Genomic DNA, 21,864 nt, shown 5'->3' with positions numbered 1-21,864 from the left:
TAAAAAAACAATATAATAAAAAAAATTTTTAAAATTATATAAATTTTTAAATTAAAAAAAAGTATATTTTTTTTTTTTTTTTTTTTTTTGTTTTTTTTTTTTTTCTTTTTTTTTTGGGTTTTTAAAAAACGGGCAATTTTTTTTTTTTTTTTTTTTTTTTTCCCCGGGGCCTTTTTTAAAAAAACTTAAAAAAAAAAACTTTAAAAAAAAAATTTTTTTTTAATTTTTAAAATTTTATATATATATTTATATATTAATATTTTTTATATATGATATATATATTATATATATATTATATAATATATTTTAATATATATATTATAAAATTGAAATATATAATTATATATATTATTATTTATATATTATTTAAATTTATATTTTTTTATTATATTTTTTTATATAAATTATTTTAAAAATATGAAATTTTTAAATATATGCTTTATTAATCATATATATTATTAATCATATATATATATAAAATATATTTATATAAATATATTTTAATCAAAATTAATATATATATATTTAAATATATATATTATGTTTATAATATATATATATGCTATTTTTAAATCTATATATATTATATTATATATTATAATATATATATATTTATATAATATTACTCATATATATTATTATATATATTATATATATATATATTATATATATATATAATTTTTATACATATATATTAAAATATATTTTATATATAATATATAATATTATTTATATATATATATAATTAAAATTTCAATAATATTAATATTATATTTTATACATATATTATTTTAATAATATATTATACTAAAATTATATATATATTATATTTTTATATATATATATATATATATATATAAATATATTTATATATATTATATATATATATATTATATATTTATATTTATTTTTTAATATATATATTTTATAAACATATATTAAATATATATATATATATATAAAAATTATATTTTTATATATATTAATTTATATATATATATATTATATATATTATTATATATTATTTTTGATATAAAAATTTTTTAAAAAATTAAATTTATATATATTATATTATTTTAATATAATATTTGCATTATATATTATAATATATATATATATTATATATTATATTATATTATATATATATACTATATTCTATATATATTATATATTTATTATATATATATAGAATATATAATATATATATGCATATATATATATATATAATATATATTTTATATATATTTTAATATAATATTATTTTTTTTTTAAAAAATTTTAAAATATATTATTATTATTTTTTCATATTATTCCCTTATTATTTATATATTTATATATATAAATATATTATATAATCATAGTATTAAAATTTTTTTATATATTATATTCTTTTATTTTTTTTTTAAATATATTGTTTTTATTATTTTATTTTAAATTATTTATATATTTTTTTATATTTTTTTTTTTTAAAAATTTTATTCTAAAATTTAATATTTTTTCAATAGATAATTACATTTATAATATATATATAAAATTATTTATATTTTTAATATATAATATATATGCATTATTTTTCTTATATATTATATTTATTATCTATATATATATATATATATATATGTTATATGAATATTATTATATATTTTTTTAAAATATATATAATATATTTTATTATATATTTTGCTATTTATATATATTATATATATTATTATAATATTTATTATATATATATATTTTTTAATTATATATATATATTTTTTTTATATATATATATATATATAGATTATATTATTATTATATTATATATATATTATATATATTATATTATATATATTATATTGAAATATATATATTTTTTTATTTAATTTTATATATATATAATATATATAAGGAATTTTATATATATTTATATAATTTTATAATAATTATTTATATATATATTTTTAAATATATTATATATTAAATATATTATTACCCTTTTATTATAATATAAATCTTTATATATTAATTTTATATTATATATTTTATATAATTTTAAAAATTATATATATTATATATATATATATATATATATAATATATATATTTTTTATTATATATATTTTTTAAAAATATATATTTTATATCATATATAATTATATATTATATTATATATATATTATATATCATAAATTTTATATATGCTGCATATATTATGATTTTTAAAATATATAATATATATAATATTGCATATTTTAAATTAATATTATAATTTTAAATATATATATTTATTTTTTATAAATATTATTTTATAATATTTTTTTATAATATTATATATTATATAAAACATATTATTTTAACCTTATACATAAGATGTTTAAATGTTTGAAATATATAATTATATATAAAAAATATAATTATATATATATAATGCAATATAAATATTATAATTATATATATATAATATTTTAATTATATATATTATATTTTTATATATATAAAATAATTAACACAATATAACAACAATATATATTTAAATTTTATACAATTAGATTTTAATATATGTATATGTATTTTATTAAAATTATTTATAAAATTAATATAAAAAAATTTTTGTTTTATGATATATATGTTTATAATTTTTTATATATACATATATATATTAATTATTATATTATTATTTTATTAATAAAATTTATATATATATTTTGTTATTTTTATATATTATATTTTTATATTTTTAATAATTAATGTATGTAATATGAGTATGGCATTTTATGTTAATTCATTCAATTTTCTAATCTTAAAAAAGATCTATTGCCAAAGGGAAAATTTTTTACCTACTTTGCTTTTGGGCCAAAATGTTTGAATTTTTAAAATAAAATTTTTGGGTTTATTTTTTATGGTAATGCAGTAGTTAGTGTTTGTGTTCTGTAGATTGCTAATGATTTTAAAAGAAGATTAGCTTAAAGGACTGGAGATTTACTAGGAAGAGAGAAAATGCATATATATCATCATTTTTGTATACCAGTGTATAAAGGAATTCAGGGTCCTGGTGCCAGACACCAAGGGGGGGGGGGGGTCTTTTCTGCTAAGGCTGTCTCTTCAGAAAGGAAGAGCTTGAAAACTAGTAAATAGCTTTCATTGATTTATACAAATATGAAAATTATAATTTCATGCCATATCATTTTGACCAAAAAGAATTAACAACAAAAGTGGCATAAAAGCAAAATGATAACAACATTTTCAGATCCATTATGGAAAATGATGAACTATGTCAACTTCCTTTATGCTTTACCTTTTCCTTTATGTTTTGTGCCTACTTCTTAAATCTCTGTAATAGTTTCCTGCTAAGTTAAGGTTCTATAAATTTTTTTCACATTCTGGGAATTTTTCACTTGCCCGGAAGAAAAATAAAAAGGGAAAAGCGCAAAAAACCCGCCGTTGTAAGGACCATTTGGCCAACCCGCTAAGAGCAATTGCCAAATTTTTACCCTTTTTTTCAATATTTCTGTGTTTTTATTCTGTACGTTTGGGTTATTTCTCCCTTAAAAATTACCAACTTCCTCTTAAATTATTATATTATGGTTGAATAATGCTATAACTCAGATTATATATAAAAAAAGAAAAAATGCATAATTGGGTAAAAAGATGTTAGATTTGGAAATACTGAGTATTCATACATCATTGCTTAGATAAAAAATGTTGATGAAACCCTTTTTACGCAATTTTTCCCCTCTTTATGTATGTACCTATGCTATGAGGGCTATCATTGTAAGGGGGGTAAAGTTTTTTTTTTATATTAAATAGGGAAAGAACTTGCACCCATTCCATTGCTTTGATACAGCACTTCAACACATGTCAATATAGTCAAATTATGGACAGGTTCCTTCGATGGAGGAGAACACACCCCAAAGCTGCTTCACTGCTCGCACACAGTGTCCCTTTAGTCCACAGGAATTTTACCTCCCCGAGAATGATGGGACATTTTGCTGCCCAATTGGGGAGTCTTTGAAACCCCCCTGGTGGGGGCCTCTGCCACCCCGTTCCCGGTTAACAAAATCTTAGATTTTGTCAAGACAAAAAAGAGAATTTACCCAAAATGTTTACGCATGCCTCAGGGAGGCAAATGAATTTCATAAAAAATTTTGGGAAAATTTTCACTCCAGAATTTTGGTTGGAGTAATGGCAATAGAAATTACTTTTTTTTTTTCTAAATAAATTTTCCTTTTTTAGGAGCTGTTTTCTTATCCCTTTGACCTTGTCTTCTTCTCAAAGTATAATCTCCCATCAGGGAAGTGCAGCAAGTTACCAACATACTGTTATTCCACTTTCTATTGCCATCAAAAGAATGTCGGAGATCCCTGTTTTCAAAGCAATGAATTTATTCAAGGTAGGTGAAAAAATGTTTTTTAAACTTTTTTTTAAGAACAAGTTTTTTTTTCCGTAAAAAATTGGAAAAAATTCTTCATTATAAAAAAAAAAACTGCCGTTTGTGAAATTTGGTGAATGGGAAATTTTTAATTTTTCAGAGAATTTGGCCTTTTTTCTATTGTTCATTTTTTGGGTAATAATATATTTGCAGATCGGGGAAATTCATGTTTTATAGGGCCGAAAAAAAACTGGATGAGTGAGTAATTTTTTTTCAAAAAATAATTTTAAATTGGAACAGATTATATGATGGGGCTTGCAAAATGACGGCCTTTCTGTGAAATGAAGGAAAATTTTATTTTTTGGGATTGAAGGGGCTATTGTTTTGTGGAAATAAAGCTGTGGATTTACTATGTAAACCTGTTACTCCAGTTCTGACTGATTATATGTTTTACATTTATTTGATGTGTATACCAACTCCATTCTGAAATCCTTCTGGTTCAGACTCCAGCCCTCCCCCCTTTTCTCTGTTATTCATGCAGATTCAATGTTAGAAGAGATGTTAGTACTTTACTCTAGATGCATAGATAGAGTGATTGATTAACAGATTGTTGCATGCTTTTGGTTGTTACTTCTCATTTGCTAATAGGAAATCCACAAGATCTTGAAGGGAAAAAAGTCACTGGTGTTTATTTTTTTATGTAAGTATATGTAAATAGTAGAAAAGTAGCTGATGATTTGCTTAAATTACATATTATTTGTTTGTTCACACTTACTTGACAGTTAAATGAAGCCAGTGATGCAGTGACATCAGAGATGCACCAGCTAGATCATGCTGTTGACAACACCTTTGAAGATGTCAACAGAGCTTTCCAGGCCATTATTGACATTATAGAACAGCGGAGAGATGCTGTTATCAGCAATGTTAAAAAGATGAGGGATGAGAAAAAGAAAGTTTTACAAGTAAGTCAGTTTATTTGTATCATAAGTCATTATATGATAAATATTTCATCAGTTACTATATATTTGGTCCTGTTTTACCTCTACTCTCCTTATGGAGGACAATTATCATATGTAAACTTTTGTCTTTCCAATTCACCTCTTTCCTACCTTTAGTTTTGATAATTTAATGGCTTCAAGAGAACTTTCCACTATATTATGGGGTATTTTTGGGTCTCATTGCTACATTTTTACATATTTATCTATTTTCTAATAGTAGTAGACTCTCACCTAACTCCTTTTGAAAGATTATGATTAACCTCCTACTGCCTAACCATACATATAGCCGTCATAACAAACCAATTCACTATGACGAGTATGGCTATAGGAGTCACAACGCACCAGAGCGAGTCAAGCGGGAAGTTCCGCTACACGTAGCAGACTCCTGGACCAAAAGGCAGGATGGTTGCCAGAAGTCACTGGAATCAGTGACGGCAAGAGATTTCTGTTACCATCAATGAGGGGTTAATCTGGAAAACAAAGGATGTGAAAAACAGCAAAGTAATGAACTACTGGAGGTATCATATATATGCCTAAGCAGTATCTTTAGAAGTGCTATGTGGTGGAAGACATGCACTCCCCATGTTAGACTCCGTGTTTAGTTAAAGATCTAAGTAGGTGAAAAAGGGTCATGTCTTGGAGATTTCAGTTTCTTAACCCAAGGAAGGAAGTTTAAAAAAAAAAAATCTGAACCAGAACTGCAGTAGGCTAGTAAGCTCCAACAGCCAACTGTCTTCCCCAAAGAGAGCAAACAAATTGCAATAATTTGTTTTATTGCATGAATTTATTATATGGGCTCTTAGGTAGAACATCTCCAAAATGAAACAAATTTGGACATTTTGAATTTGTGTAATTCACTTTTGGAGGGTACATTTTTCCATATTTTCCCAGTGTGTTTAGCTCTTAAATTTAGTTTTTGCATGCAACCCCAAAATTGGAAAATGGTTGTATATATATATTTTTTTCCAATTCAGGGTTCAAACAAATTATTTTAGTTTGTTCTATTGCATGAATGTGTCAGTTGAACTGAAGGAACACCATAGTAATAAATGGGACAGTCTTGACCATCTTGAATTTGCGTATTTCCATATTCAATATGAGTTGTGAAATATTTCCTCAAATATCTTTTCTCAGTACTTAAGTTTATTGATTATCAATAGGAATGTGGTTGCAAGGAATTCATTTCAGGCATCTTATTTGACCTTTGACCCCTTTGGGCCTCTGGGTCAAATGTCAGCTGCACTTAATATTTAAAAGAATTATACTATTGAAATTGACTTTGGGATTACATTGATTATAACAGATACAAGATTAACTAAGATGACAAACAGCAACTGATTTATCAGTGTGTTTTTTAACTATTTATTCAGATTGTGTTTTTTCTGTATCATTCTCTTCTAATGATGCTAGTTTGTCTAATGTATTACTAAAGATGGCAGTGGTAACTAAAATGATGATGATAATAATAATAAGGATTACAACAACAGTCACACTAACAATAGAAATAATGTTAGCAATAATAATACTGAAGATAATGATAACTACTATTATTTTTATTGTTATCCTTATTATTATCATTATTATTGTTATTGTCTTTCATCAGTGTTATGTTATCTTTCAACATTATTATGAATTCATGATATTGTTACTAATATTATTTTCAATATAATTATTACTCGTACTTTGTTACTATCATTATTATTATTGTTAATGTTATCATCAGTCATCATCCATCATCAGTTATTATCCATCATCAATCATCATCTGTCATCATCATCATCAAAGATACAGTCCACAAATGATTGGCTTCTAGTTGTAATATATACATGAATGAAGTAACCTGAGCAAAATATTATATTGCTTTAGTTGCATGTCATTAGTAAATGAAAAGTTACTGAACTTGATTAGGTATTACTGTGAATCATTTGTTCTACGATTCTGGTCAGTTGGGTGATTTTTGGGTGAATGCTGTAAATGTAAATCAAAGTTTTGAGTACTGACTTTGGAAATGGAAAGCTTGCCCTTTGTCCCAGGGGCCCACAAGGGTCAAAGATCAAGTAAGATGCCTGAAATGAATTCCTTGATCAGATTCCAATTAGAAGTCAATACATTTAGATGTTAAGAAATTAAGGAAATACTTCACAGCTCAAATAATGCGAGAGGCTGCCATTTTAGGTATGGAATTAGACAAAGTCAAGATGCCTAAATTTATTCCATTTATTACTAAGGTGTTCCTTATGGTCCAAATAATACATTCTTGCAATATAACAAATTATTGCAATTTTCATCTATTTTGCATGGATTTAAGATTGTGTCTTTTGACATTTAACCCTGAAAGGTTAGGAGAATATTAGGTTCACTTGACTTTCACGCCAGTTAGTATGTGTAACTGACTGAGCTTGCCCCTGGGGCCTCTTTCAGATGTAATGGGTGCATAGCTATCACCATGCCACACCAACAAATTAATGCGATTAAAAAAAAAAATCACTTGTATGAAAAACATATTTTTAATGTTTTTGCATATACAAAGATGAATGATATGCATTTTAGTTCCGAAGTTGAACCTTTAGTAGCCTGATTATGTACATTAGAGTTCATTTCAATTTATTAACCCATTGCCGACGGGTGGCATGTACGTACATGCCATGGCATGGCGGGACCATCTGCCGGGGGCACGTACGCACATGCCATAGAGTATGCATGGACATGCCATGAGTTTTTTTTTTGTTACAATCACGGCAAAAGATTATTTTTTTGCCAGTGAAAGTGTGATTAAGTCGGTTCTAACACTTTCTCATTTTTACCATGCAACAAACAAAAAAAATGCAACAAACCGACAATTTCAACTCCATGATGCCACACACTGCTTATTTTATTCGGACTATAGACCGAATAATGATCAACTATGGAGTCTATATAACAACAAAAATACCCTTCAGTCTCTATTTATCAGGAAGTTTGGCAAGTAGGGACTGTAAAAAATAATGAAAATTGAAAATACAACATATCTTCGTAGTATTACGAAGAAACGGCATGGGATGCTGGTATTTGGCATGAGTGGTTGCGCATGCTCGGGCGACGATATAAGCCCCCGGCAGCGAGGCCCGGGCCTCTATGAATGCTACCCGTCAATTATGGGTTAAGTAAAGTTTGTTACACTGTGTACAATATTGAATGTGGTTATATTGAAGGATAAAATAAATAAAAATTACTGGCTTTTACAAATCTTATTTTTATGAAATATAAGATTGTATACAGTGATATACATGGCTGCTATCACCACAGCTTAAGTACTTCCAATATTTGTGTAATACATCAAGACAGTCACACTGGCAGATGCCAAAAGACAATGGAGTAGTTGACACAAGATAACAGATCTTGTAAAGAAAAGTGAAGGTTCCTTATAGGTTCACATAAACAGCAAGAGAGTGCTATGTTTTAGTGTGTGACATCTTCCAGGCATAACAGGTGAATGATTTATGTGATAAAATTCACCCTTTATACAAAACAATAGCCAGTCATGACATTACACATTCCGTTCTCCCTTAGGCTATGCCTGGTGTGGGCATGAGTGTTCCTTAAAAAGAACAGCATAAAATGTAAATCATGCATCATTGTAAAATGAATGACCTGTCTTCCCAGAGCCGCACCCAATTTGGCCCTGATGTGAATAACATGTCACCTGGAGCCATGAACAAGTCAGCCATGACAAACTCCACTTCATCTAGGCTTTTAAGTTCAGGAAATATGTGTGTGTGTGTGTGTGTGTGTGTGTGTGTGTGTGTGTGTGTGTGTGTGTGTGTGTGTGTGTGTGTGTGTGTTTATTCCAGTTCCAGGCTTGTTTATACAGAATTTATTTTCCTATCTTTTTGTTACTTATACCTTTCCCCATGCAATGCACCATTGTGGAGAACAACAGAAAAATATGAGAAATTGTATTCGCTAAAAAGGTTAATAGTGTGAATTACAGATTCAAAATGTCTGAATTTGTCCCATGTAAAAAACAGTGCATAAGGCCACTGGAACTCTCTGGTTAGGTGAGATATCTGCTGGCACAAATGGAATGGGTCGAACCTTGGCATTGGTGACTGTGTTGCGCCACCACTTAGATTTATGATTCAAACTGGCTCAGAGAGAACTGCATCAGAGTAGAAGTATTTGCCAACCATGGGTACCATAACTAACCAGCTTGGAGTCACCACTGCAAGAAGTAGTTTAGAATATTGCTACCAAGAGTAGCAATATGTCATAAAGCCTACTGGCAAAAGTAGATGCTTGCCACACCTAGCCAACTTGTAGGGGGCTGCATTGACATGGTAGCAGTGGCAAGGCATAAACTACACAACAAGGGAAGGAAAGCCTACACAGTGGTAGAGCTACATGCTGTTTACATTGTTTGCCCCTGCTAGTCAGTTGTGGAGCTGTTGCTCATCTGGAAACCACAAACCCTTGGATATGCTATAAGTGCCAGAAAGAGGCAGATGTGTAGAAAATTAAGTGACTGAGCATATCCAATTACATTAGAGAAAACAAACATTAACCCTTCACTACTGGGTGGCATGTATGTACATGCCATGGCATGCCTGGACTATTTCCAGATAGCTTGTCTACATATGCCATGGTGCACTGGTCCCATTTTCTGGGGAGATGTATGATCATTCCAAGCACACTGTGGTGCCAACATGATTGCCCAGCAATGAGGCCTAAGCCCCGGGAGGGAGAGCTTTTCATATCAGGAAACCACCCGGCGGCAGTGGGTTAAAAGATGTAAGGAGACAGTGAAACACTGAAGATGAGACACACACATGCTTACCCACAGCACCCCCAGGCTTCTAAGTAAGAAGTGAGTTAGAAGAAAAGAAAAGTAGAGAAGCAGAGGGAGTCAGGAGCATAAGAATGCAACACTAAAGAAAGAATAAAGCTCATTCTGCTTTAAGAAAGTATAGATGAAGAATAAGAAAAGACATGCAGCACTTATATTAAAAATTGTGAAAGAGGACAACTTAGATATTGATGAAACTAGAAACACTCAGGGGAGTAGGGTAAGAATATGTATCATGGTAAATCTGTGAGGCATGTAAACAGCATTGTTTACATCCTGAAGGAGAAAGGCAATTTTTTATACATAACATATAGTAGAGCTGATGGGGAAAATAGGTTTCTGACTAGGACTTGGATGCATGATAGCACCTGAATAAACTCTGCTTATATTTCCAGCCTTAACTTTTATAAGCTTTATTCTAGACCTCAAGGGAACAGGAAAATATAATTATTTTTTCTAAAGAATAGTACATATAAATTAATATTTTGTATTTTCAGGACCAACTTGACATCATTGAAAGTGAAAGACGCAAAGTCCAGCAAGAATGTGAAGGCCTTCAATACCAAGTTGAAGTTCGGAATATAACAAAAAAGATTGCACATTTGAATACAAAAATAGACTCGCTCTCAACACTCGTTGAGCCACGAGAGAATGCCTTTCTTCGTTTTGAAAGTCAGCACAATGAGGCATTTGAGCACATCCAGACCACCATAGAAGACTATGGCAGGGTGATGACCAGCAAGACATTCCCAAGCTTGTGTTTCATGAAGGCAAAGAAAGCTATGACTCACCTAAGGAGTGAGGTAGTGGTCTACACTGTGGACTATGATGGAGAAAGCCAGACAACTGGAGGTGATCCATTGGAGTCGGAGGTCAAGTCGGAAGGTGGAGATCTGATTGACAGCCAGATTGAAGATAATGAAGATGGCACATATTCTGTCTTTTTCACTCCAGAAAATGGAGGGAACCATAGTGTGGCAGTGAAGATATTTGGCAGGCCTATAAAGGAGAGCCCTCTCATTGTTGAGGTTTTAGATGAACACAATCCAGATATAGTTTATGGGTCACGTGGCTCTGGGAAAGACCAGTTTCTGCAGCCTGTGGGAATCTGCATTGATGACAATGAATATATGTATGTAGCAGATACAGGAAATTCTAGAATCAAGGTTTTGAGTCCACAGCTGAAGGAAGTGCAGCATATCGTAGGGGATGCCTTAGAAGGTAGAAGTGTGACAGGTATAACGAGGACACCCAGTAGCTCGCTTGCCTTTGTCAACTGGAGAAAAAAAACTATCACAGAAGTCACATCTTCAGGCCAGCTTCTCTCACAGTTTACCCATGATCAGTTAAAAGAACCTACAACCCTTGCTGTAAACTGTGATGGAGAGATTCTAGTTGCAGATAATGCGGCCAACTCAATCTTTGTCTTCCTACCTGGAGGGAAATTGGTGAGAAGATGGGGGGTTAAAGGAAACAAACCAGGCCAGTTGGGATCAATAGCTGCATTATGTACTGGACCAGAGAATGAAGTAATTGTTGCAGATTCAAGAATACAAGTGTTCTCACCAGAAGGGCAGTATGTACGCACCATATTTGAAACTAAAGGTTTGTATTTTATTTTAAAGCTTTCTTTGGTTTGTGCTTAAAATCCTAATCACTGGATATTGAGTTCTCTAGTTATGCTATGTAAGACGATGGCCCAAAACTATTTTCATGGGCCAGTATTTATTATGAAGATGATCCATTTTTTGTTTCATGAAAATTTTCTTATTGAAAACATTTTTCTTCCAAACAGTTTGTGTATTTATTTCTGGGGACAAAAAAATCATATGGGTTTGAATTACTTCAAATATTTTACTATAGTATTACTCCCCATTTGCATTATGGTCTGAACCGGTTAGTTCCCATTGTGACATATCGAGTTTGGGTGGCTTACCACCTCAATTCAGAATTTTTGGTTTGGAGAATTCACCAGTCCAGGAAGCTTCTGAAGAAATTTCTCTATTCTGGGGCAATAACTCCTTATTGAACCATTTTGATCCTCAGATCCTTTTTAGAGGAACTCATGAGGTTACAGAAATTGAATGGGTTCCTATCATGGTAATTCAATTACATAATAATTAATGCACCAATAAAATCTTGGTTTACAGCTAATTTCCAAAAATGTTTGATAGTGAAGAGACTGTGGGTGGTGCCGTATATTGGCCTAAATTTTTGTAAAATAAACCAATCATGATGCAGATATGTAGAATAGAAAGGCTATAATTTGTGATTGGACTGAGGTGATAATTGTATCATATGTATACCTGTGGCAAGACCCATTCTTGGCATGGTGTGATGTATATGCTACTCAGAAGCAATAAATTTCAGTAATGCAGAATTATAGAAGAATGATAGTTGGTCATCTTCTATTTAAGGTTACTGGTGTCTTATCTCTTTGGGGAGTGTTTGTTGTGGGTGTGAGTGCCCACAGGTATGGCTGGGTGCTGAAGGTGAAATTGGTGATCAACAGGGGAGCCAGCAGGCTCCCCAGTCGGCAAAGGACTGGGCAGTCCTTGTGGTGCTGCTGCTGTTGTCTAGTTCTTTTGGAGGATCGGGGAAAGCTGATCTTGTTTTGGGCTCTGTGGCTTAAGTACACTAGCGCTGTGTAAGCGCGCAGGGAACGAGGGGAGCCCGCTGTCCAATGAGCGCGGACATGGCTGTGGACCTGATGTGACCCAACCTGGGTAACTACACAGAACTCCAGGTTGCGGGGTCGTGCTGCTACAGAATGGTTACATGGAATTCCTTGAAGGTAATGGTGCTCAATCATTTTACTAGCTTTTTCCATCTTTCTTTTTTATCTTCTTCCTGAAATATCTTTTGCACAAATCTTAACATCTGTGAAAGCAAATTATCTAGCTTTTTTCTTTACTAATATCTTAATTGTTTATGTCTGGCCAGCCCAGAATAACATTCGTAGAGGAAAAGATCATAAGACAAGCCCAGAACTAGGGAGCGCAGTGACCAATGAACAAGATTTTTAGTCTATTATCTAGCAATACTTTTAGAAAATCAGATAAATAAAAAGAAAATAAAAGTTTTCACATATGAAGATAAGATGTACCACAAGAATTTTTAGACAAATATTTTGTTTATAGTTATTAGGGTCTTGTGGACAAAACAGAAAGTAGCACTGTAATCAGATATTAATATTTCGGGTTATTGTTATTATTATTATTGTTATTATAGTAATTGATATAATTATTATTATTATTATTTTTATTATTATAGTTGTTGTTGTTGTTGTTGTTGATATTGATATTGCTATTGCTATTGTTTTTATTGTTATTATTATTATTATTTTCTCTTTTTTTATTATTATTGTTATTGTTATTGTTACTATTTTTATTATTTTTAGATTTGTGATTTTAATGATTAATAAGATATGAATAATTGTTATTACAATTACTATGATTATTATGATTGTTATTCTTAGAACTTTTATTATTATGATTATTATTATTTTGATTATATGATTATTTTATTTACTATTGTCATGATTGTTTTTCATTATTGTAATTACTATATTAAAAAAAAAAACTACTTTTATTAATTATTGTTATTATTATTATTGTTATTGTTATTCTTAGTATAAGTGTTACTTTTGTTATTGTTATTGGTAAGATCCTTTGGATCTGGGGCCAGAGTTGGGGATTGGACTGCTTGAAGTGGAGCGGCCAGGCCCGAAGACGCCTTCCTCTTGCCAGCACTGTGGTCCCTTTTTTGCATTGGCAAGAGATAAAGAGATTGATTTAGTGGTGCAGATTCTATATTATCTGCAGGTAGTTTACATTGCATAGTAAGAGTTGCAACAATTTTTTTTCTTTCTTTCTTTCTTTCTGTTTTTCTTTCTTTTTTTTTCTTTCTTTCTTTCTTTCTTTCTTTTTTCTTTTTTTTCTTTCTTTTCTTTTTTTTCTTTCTTTCTTTCTTCTTTTTTTTCCCCCATTCAGTTTTTTTGATTAATGAGCATGGACTTGGTGTTGCTGGAGCCAGCGCTCCCCCAGGCAAGGCAGACTCTCCACCCTCAAGGAAAACCTGTTGGAGCACACCCATGAACCCCTTACGTATGTCCCTGCAAATGCACTCAGAGGCCTCCATCACCTCATGTGCATGATGCAGCCCCAGGGCAGTTTGGCCCAGCCACGCTCTTCTCTTCTCATCTCTTCTCCTCTCTCTTCTCTCTCTTCTCTTCTCTTCTCTTTTCTCTTCTTTTCTTTTCTTTTCTTCTCTTCTCTTCTCTTCTCTTCTCTTCTCTTCTCTTCTCTTGTCTTGTCTTGTCTTGTCTTGTCTTGTCTTGTCTTGTCTTGTCTTGTCTTCTCTTCTCTTTTTTTTTCTTTTCTTTTCTTTTCTTTTTTTCCATCCATCCTTCCTTCCTTCCTTCCCCCTCCAATTTTTTTCAATGCAAGATGTCCACATCACCCAGATCCTATTGGGTATTTTTTTTTTCTAGAACATTTTTGTTTTGTAACCATTCTTTCTATTATTTATTGTTAACTCACTCGCGGCGGGGGCTTCGTAGTGTCATACACGCTACTTGGCGGGTGACAAATATAGCAGCAATTGCCCGTGGCCGGGACCCTCCCGCACGCCATTCAGCGCGGGCGACCAAATCAGAGCATAATCTCCAGTTTTACAGCCTTGAGATTATATTGAAGTTTATGCTTTTGAGAATCAAACACAATGTTTTGTGTGTTTGTAAAGCTAAAATGCATTCTCATCACTTGTTGTAATGGATGGAAGTTTTAGTATAGAGTTCAAACTCTCTTATAATGCCATGTGCATTACTCTCCATAAAATATTTGACCACATATTGTGAGGGGAAATCAGCGATTTTATAAAAAAAAGTTTTTTTTTTTCTTTTGTTTTTTGTTTTGTTTTGTTTTGTTTTGTTAGATGCCACTCCTCATAAAGTGGAGTGCCACTCTTGGAAACACCTGTAGGTGTATAAACTGATGTTGCAGTTGGCGCAGTAGCTTCTGCCCCCTTTTATAGCCTTGGGATTATATTGAAGTCTATGCTTTTGAGAACCAAACACAGCTCGTAAAGCTAAAATGCATTCTCATCACTTGTTGTAATGGATGGAAGTTTTAGTATAGAGTTCAAACTCCTATAATGCCATGTGCATTACTCTCAGTAAAATATTTGACCACATATTGTGAGAGGAAATCAGAGATTTTATAAAAAGAATATCATATTTTTTTATCATACACGCCACTCATAAAGTGGCGTGCCACTCTTCGAAGCAGCGGTAGGTGTACAGTTCCACGTTGCATTCTGCGCAGTAGGTCCTGCTGCTCTTCATGCGCCCATGCTGAGAACAAACCTTATACCTCCTCCTTCTCTTACCTGGTATCAGTGATACGTTGTGCATTCGTGTACAAGGAGCGGCTGTAGACGGACACGGCACAGCTCTACTCATAGAGTCGGCCCCTTCTCTGAACTGCCCCAGGAGCTCAGAGGCCTTCTGCGATTCCTCTGATCCCAGAGCACGATGGATGACCTAGGCATTGACAATGGCCACGTCATAGAGGAAAAAGAAGACCTTCCTGTACCAGACCTTGGAGCGGCAAGTCGTTGGATAGTAACTGGCCATCTGATCACCAACGTTGACACCTTTCATGCCGACGTTGTAATCTTTTACTACCAACAGCTTGTCCATGCTCGTTGGACAGCGGCCTCCCCTCGTTCCACCTGTGCTTACACAGCGCCCGTGTACTTATAGCCACAGAATCCGAACTGAGATTAGCATTCCCAGATACTCCAGCAGAACAAGACAACAGCAGCAGTAACACAAGGACTGCCCAGTCCTTAGCCAACCGGGGAACCTGCCGGCTCCCCCGTTGATCACCAACTTCACCTTCAGCACCCAGCCATACCTGTGGGCACTCACACCCACAACAAACACTCCCCAAAGAGAAAAGACACCAGTACAAGATAGTAGATGTGCACTCATCCATCTACTATAACATCTTTACATAATGTAACTAGTGGTTACGTGTAAAAAAAATAATAGTAGTCGAAATCATCTTGAAACTATCCATGTACACATAACAGATGTCCCCGAGGTCCATTACATTACGTCTCACAGGTGACACACCCGGCAGACGAGCCAGAAGAACAGCATCACACATATTAGTGTTAGTGGGTTAATAGTGTTATTGTTATTATTATTGTCATTATTATTATTATTATCATTATTATTATTATTATTATTATTATTATTATTATTATTATTTACTCTTACTTTTAATATTTATAATAATGATAATGATGATATTATTATAATTATCACTGGCAGTGTTTTATAAAAATGGTAATGTTGGGGGGAAAGGGTACTGTCACCTAGCAAGTGATGCAAACTGTTGGTCCCATTAGGAGGGCTTACTCCCAACATCCCAGCAGCTGCCAACCCAGTGTAAGGTATGTGGGGCAAATGCCAAGGGAACCCCATGGCCTGCTTCCCCCCTCATTGGCAGGAGTGGCAAAGGTGGCATCCACCTAGATTGACTGCCTGACATTTAACTTCAGGCGAGCTGTCTGAGTAGAAGCTTGATTGATAACCTCCACTATCAAGGAAACTAAAACAGTTGAGAGTGAGAAGATCTGGCAGCGGCATGATCAGTGCGAGTGGATGCACCCATTATTGGTTAGGCCTGAGCAGTGGTCACCATCATCAACCAACTCCGACTTTCAGTAGTGGAGGTTACTCCAGTTGATGAGTGTATTAAGACATTGAGACAAGCAAGCTTTTGGCTGCATGTCTCTTATGTCTCTTATTGTTTCTCTTGGATAGATTGAGGGAGGAGTGTGGCCAAAAGTTTACCACAACTATCTCTGATCGATTCACAGTACTCAGAAACCTGATGGACCCTATAGCTTTGCGGTTTTCTTTGAACAAGAAATACTTGATGCAGTTCAGGAATCCATTAGTGAACACCTGAGATCTAGGCAGAATTTCATCTCACAGGAGACACTGGAGGCCACAGATGCATGTTGCATGACTTGACTGAATGGCAGTCAGGATATGTGCCTTTCTTTGGTAAGCAGGACTCGTGACACTGCTGAGAAGGGACAAAAACAGTATATCATGAATCTAGCTGAGGAGGTCAAAGACTATTTCTTAGTAAATGACCTTGTTATTGCCAACTAAGCCCTGAGAAAAATGAACTCCAAGCCCCCCCTTTCAGATAACTGCAGTCTGCTGACAGAGCTTCTCAGACAGTGTTGGGGTTCATGAATGTTAAGCTGATTATTTTGAGCTTCTCTATCGGGTAGACTGTATAGCAATTAGTTTGGACACAAGAGGTGTTGTAGTCCCTGTGCTGGATCCTCCTATCAGCGAAGGACCTCATACTCTGACTGTGGTTAGAGATACGATTTCTAAGCTGAAGGGTCAAGGAATAGACCTCCATAATCCCCTTTGGTCCTTTACCTGTAAATGAATTTTGAAGGAGAAATCTACAGGTATAGTTATATGTGATATCCCTGTTGAACTGCTATAGGCTGGTGGTAAACCTATGACATGGGACTTGCATTCTGTCCTGGTTGCCATCTGGCAGTTCAGTACCATTCCTGCAGACCTGTTGAAGGGCCTTGTCATCCCTCTCTTGAAGGGAAAGGGGATCGATGGGATCATGTGGCATCACACTGCTCAACATACCTGCTCAGCTGCAGAGATTGATTGATTAATTATTGTTCTTATTATCATTATCATATTATTATTATTGTAATTACTTTTATTTTTGTTGTTATTGTTATTGGTATTTTATATGATTCTTTTTGTCTTCTTTGTATATATCTGTGTTTCCATGTTCATGTACTTTTTCCAGTGCAGAAAAATGCAAATGTGAAAGAACTGCAGGAAGCCTACTATACTTTAAATAAGTCATGCATAATGAATGGAGATTTTTCATACAAAATTCATTTACAGGTAAAGGACCAAAGGGGACTTATGGAGGCCTATTCCTTGACCCTAAGGGCTTATTGCTTGCCACCAGACAAGAACGCAATAACTCCTGCATCCAGGTATTTGACTACATTCTTGGAACTTTAATATTTACAATAGACTCTAGAGAAGCAAAATTAAAGCGGCCATCAGGATTAGCCACAACTCAGGATGGTTATGTGATAATTGTTGACCTTGGCAATGATTGTGTCAAGAAATTCCGGTACATGTAGAAATGGATTTATAATGCATTGAGTACATGTATGTAAAATCAATTAATTGGCTTTGTTTTTCTTTAAAGAATGTTAATGATAACTATCCATGTAAAGAATTGATTGAAAAAAAAGTCGGCTTATTAACTCCAAAACAGATGTTATATTTGATTATTTCATATCACTATTCTTGAACAATGAGATTTAGTAAGGATTATCTTGGCAAGAGTTGGATTTCATTGGTTTTATGATGAAGGCATTGTTTTGTGATATTAACTTTATTTCCTCATTTGGTTGGTACTGAATCATAATTTCATCATTAAATTATGTGCAGTAATCATAAATGATAATGATAGAGATTAAGATGGTAGTAGTACTATCATTCATTCTTATTTTTGTATTAAGAGTGACATTGTCATAATTGATGTTGTTATTTTTGTTAAAGAAACTTTGACCCACTTTTCATATTCACAGATTTAAATTTGGTTCATGCTCTTGTTATTTACACATTTCATTTATAGTGAACTGAAATTCAAAAGTACTTACAAGCTTTAGGAAACTGTGTTGACAAAAAGTACTTAATATTTACCACTGTACTTATTGTATATGAAGCCAAGGTTGTGGACCAGCACTGTATAGCATTTTTTAAAAGTCATTGGAGACTAGAATATAGAAAAAGGACTAGTAAGCTACTGAAAGTGCAATGGGATCATTATCCTCTTTTTAATTTGTGTATGTACTTAGGATTTTTTACATGTACAAGGATATGAACAGAAATTTTTGTCAGATTTTCAGAAATATTTTGTAGTTGATTTTGAATGAGATTTTTCTGTACAGTGGTCATCAGAAAAGGAACATATACACTAGATACTTTTTATTATATATTACATTTTTATTAATATAATGTTACATATAATACAATACACACACATGCGCATAACAGTATGTGATCAATGAAATATTGATGTTTAACCTCTCTGCATGGGCTAGAGTTAATTGTGCTATACTCACAGATGGGCATATTCTTAAAAAAATCTAGAAAAAAAATGTTTTGCCTTATCAAAATAGTAATGGTATAATAAAAAATAAATAAAATGTATGAATTTTGCTAGAATTCAGCTTCCAGGTGACTGTGAGCAGCCATGAAAATGTCAGCAGGCACACTAACTCATCCCTGAGTACCAAGTGGTTGACTGTGAAGAGATAAGGTATGGCAGAGAGTACCCATGCACACTATCTGACAATTTTCCCAGCTGTCAATTCAGATATGTCCAGGAAACTGTAAAATGTTTTAAAAGGAGATTCATCATTGCCTACTTGCACGTTTTAAAATGTAGGGATTTAGGGATGCCACTTACATAGTTACATACATCATGTAATGCTGGTTTAAGAGAGACCAATTTCAGAGACCAATTTCATATGAAAGACCAATTTGTGAGATAAGGCCATTGCATATTATCTGTCTAAAGAATACTTAACAAACATTGAGTAGTGAAACCAACATTTTTCTGAAATAGTGAAAGCTTTTAAATTACCTAACATTTGCAGAAGAGCTTTTCATTTTATTTTGCATGTTTGGCAACTTAATACTTTGTCTGTAGCTAAAGCTCAGTAGTGTTGAAGAAAGTTGGCTATTTGTTTGATAATCCATTACAAGAAGTTCTCTTTAAGAACGACATTAGTCAGTAACTTATGACTGTCATTAGAAATAGAAAATAAAATTGTTCTGTGAGAGCATCTTTAATATCTCAGGTTTAATATTATGCATATCAAGGTTGCCCATTGCAAAGAAAGCCTGTTGTGCTTTCTTTGTTGTTAAACACAGAAGCCTATGATCAAATATAAGAAATGTAGGATTTTAATACTTTTTTCCTTGAGAGTCAAATCTCTGTGTATTCATGTTTTTAATGCTTTAGGAAAGAAAGACTGAGTCTTACATAAATGGGCAGTTTCCCAAATTCCTAGAAAATTCCTAGTATATGTAAACTAGATGAAGTGTTCACATTGTAAGCAGACCACCTACAGAATTTCTACCCAATATCTCACCATTATTCATATGTTCCCAAGATTGTACTTACAGAAAGGTCATGGCATGGTGTATTCCATGAAGGTGATAAAGCTGTGTGGATGATAATGAATACAAGTCAAGCTAGCACTGCAGTACCGTTTTTTCTGTTTTAGATAGTACCTACCTTGGTACTCCTAAGTTATTTGGTTTAGTCATTACATTATTAGTATTCTTAGGTCTTTCATTTAATTAATTCCACAATAAAACTACTGTGAGTTTCTTTTCATATTTGAATACTTTGATCTCATGAATGCTTTAGCAACCTGAGAGAAGTCTTTGTGGTAATAGGTAAGCATTGCTATTTCTTGACACTTCAAAATCTGGGTTTTCTATCCTCCAGATACACATTTCCAGAGAGAAATGTAATTTTGAATGTTTTTTTTATGTAGTTGTTTTTGAGTAAATTTGCCCAGCCTTTTAGAAAATTATCATAATTGTTGAAAGTATTTGCCAATTATACTTTTGCTGCATTATACTGGAGTACAAACGTACTGTAAGTTAAGTATTACTTTACTAGTACTTAAGTGTAAACTGTTGCCCTTTGGGTACCCTTTGTGTTTGCATATTCCAAAATTATGATTTATCATAGCCACTATAAAGATCCATAAAAGAGAGAAGAAAATTCCTTTCTATTATGATATATCCAGTTGACCATGTCATTGTCACCAAGTTTATCAAAATTTATTTATTTAATTAAATATAAATTTACATTATAATTGAGGAAGGCAGCCACTTTGAAATGACACAGATAACTGGCTTCTTAATTTATCCAAAGTAGAAAGGGTACTGAAAGCTAAGTTCAGAAGAAAGAAGAAGATGGTAATTTGGATAGTGAACTATTTGTCACAAGTTGCAGTCTTCCTGGATTGACTTTCCCTTAAAAGGTGTTTTAAGAGAAAAACTTATCTTTACAAGATGGTTGGTATTACAAGTACATTCCTCAGCCAGTGGGATGTAAAATATAATTTTGAAAATATTAATGACAGGCCATAAAAGGATTGCCTCACTTTATCTTTTCTACTTATTGTTCATATACAACTAGTTAGATCAAAGTGTAAATGAAATTGGAATTCAGCCAAAGTTACACTTCTAGGAAAGTTTAGGGTATTGTTCACATAGGCATTTTTTGCCTGGGTTTTATGACTAAATAGCTGGTTAGATATTCTTATGTGTCTTAAAAATACAATTAGTTTTATATAAAATTTTGTGTAACGACATTGTAATTTTTGGTGACCAGCTGAGTTTGTTTCACACAAGATACAAGTAGCAATACTGATTCCAAGAAATCAGTAATACATGTTCCTCATTTATCTCCCAGGCATAATGGATGATGCACATCACCCTTTCACCCTTTATGGACTCACCACCACCTGTTCCACACACACACACACACATTTGTTAATGAGATATAAAGAATGCAGATTTAT

At 32.3% G+C, this 21,864-nt stretch overlaps 1 protein-coding gene across 1 annotated transcript in view; it reads left to right on the top strand.

Annotated features, from left to right (window-relative positions):
• The window catches only part of LOC119598420 (tripartite motif-containing protein 2-like), a 24,720-nt gene extending 4,111 nt beyond the window's left edge, over positions 1–20,609 (top strand). The window contains exons 2-6 of the mRNA XM_037948064.1: positions 3,864–3,927; positions 4,257–4,371; positions 5,133–5,312; positions 10,668–11,775; positions 18,143–20,609. Of these exons, the coding sequence (XP_037803992.1) occupies positions 3,864–3,927; positions 4,257–4,371; positions 5,133–5,312; positions 10,668–11,775; positions 18,143–18,390 (1,715 nt within the window). The 3' untranslated portion in view covers positions 18,391–20,609. The remainder of the gene's footprint in view (positions 1–3,863; positions 3,928–4,256; positions 4,372–5,132; positions 5,313–10,667; positions 11,776–18,142) is intronic.
• Positions 20,610–21,864: the final 1,255 nt, after the last annotated feature.

Source organism: Penaeus monodon, chromosome 41 (genome assembly GCF_015228065.2).
Source record: "Penaeus monodon isolate SGIC_2016 chromosome 41, NSTDA_Pmon_1, whole genome shotgun sequence".
In the NCBI taxonomy this organism is placed as follows: Eukaryota; Metazoa; Arthropoda; class Malacostraca; order Decapoda; family Penaeidae; genus Penaeus; species Penaeus monodon.
This window is presented reverse-complemented; position numbering and strand designations above follow the sequence as displayed.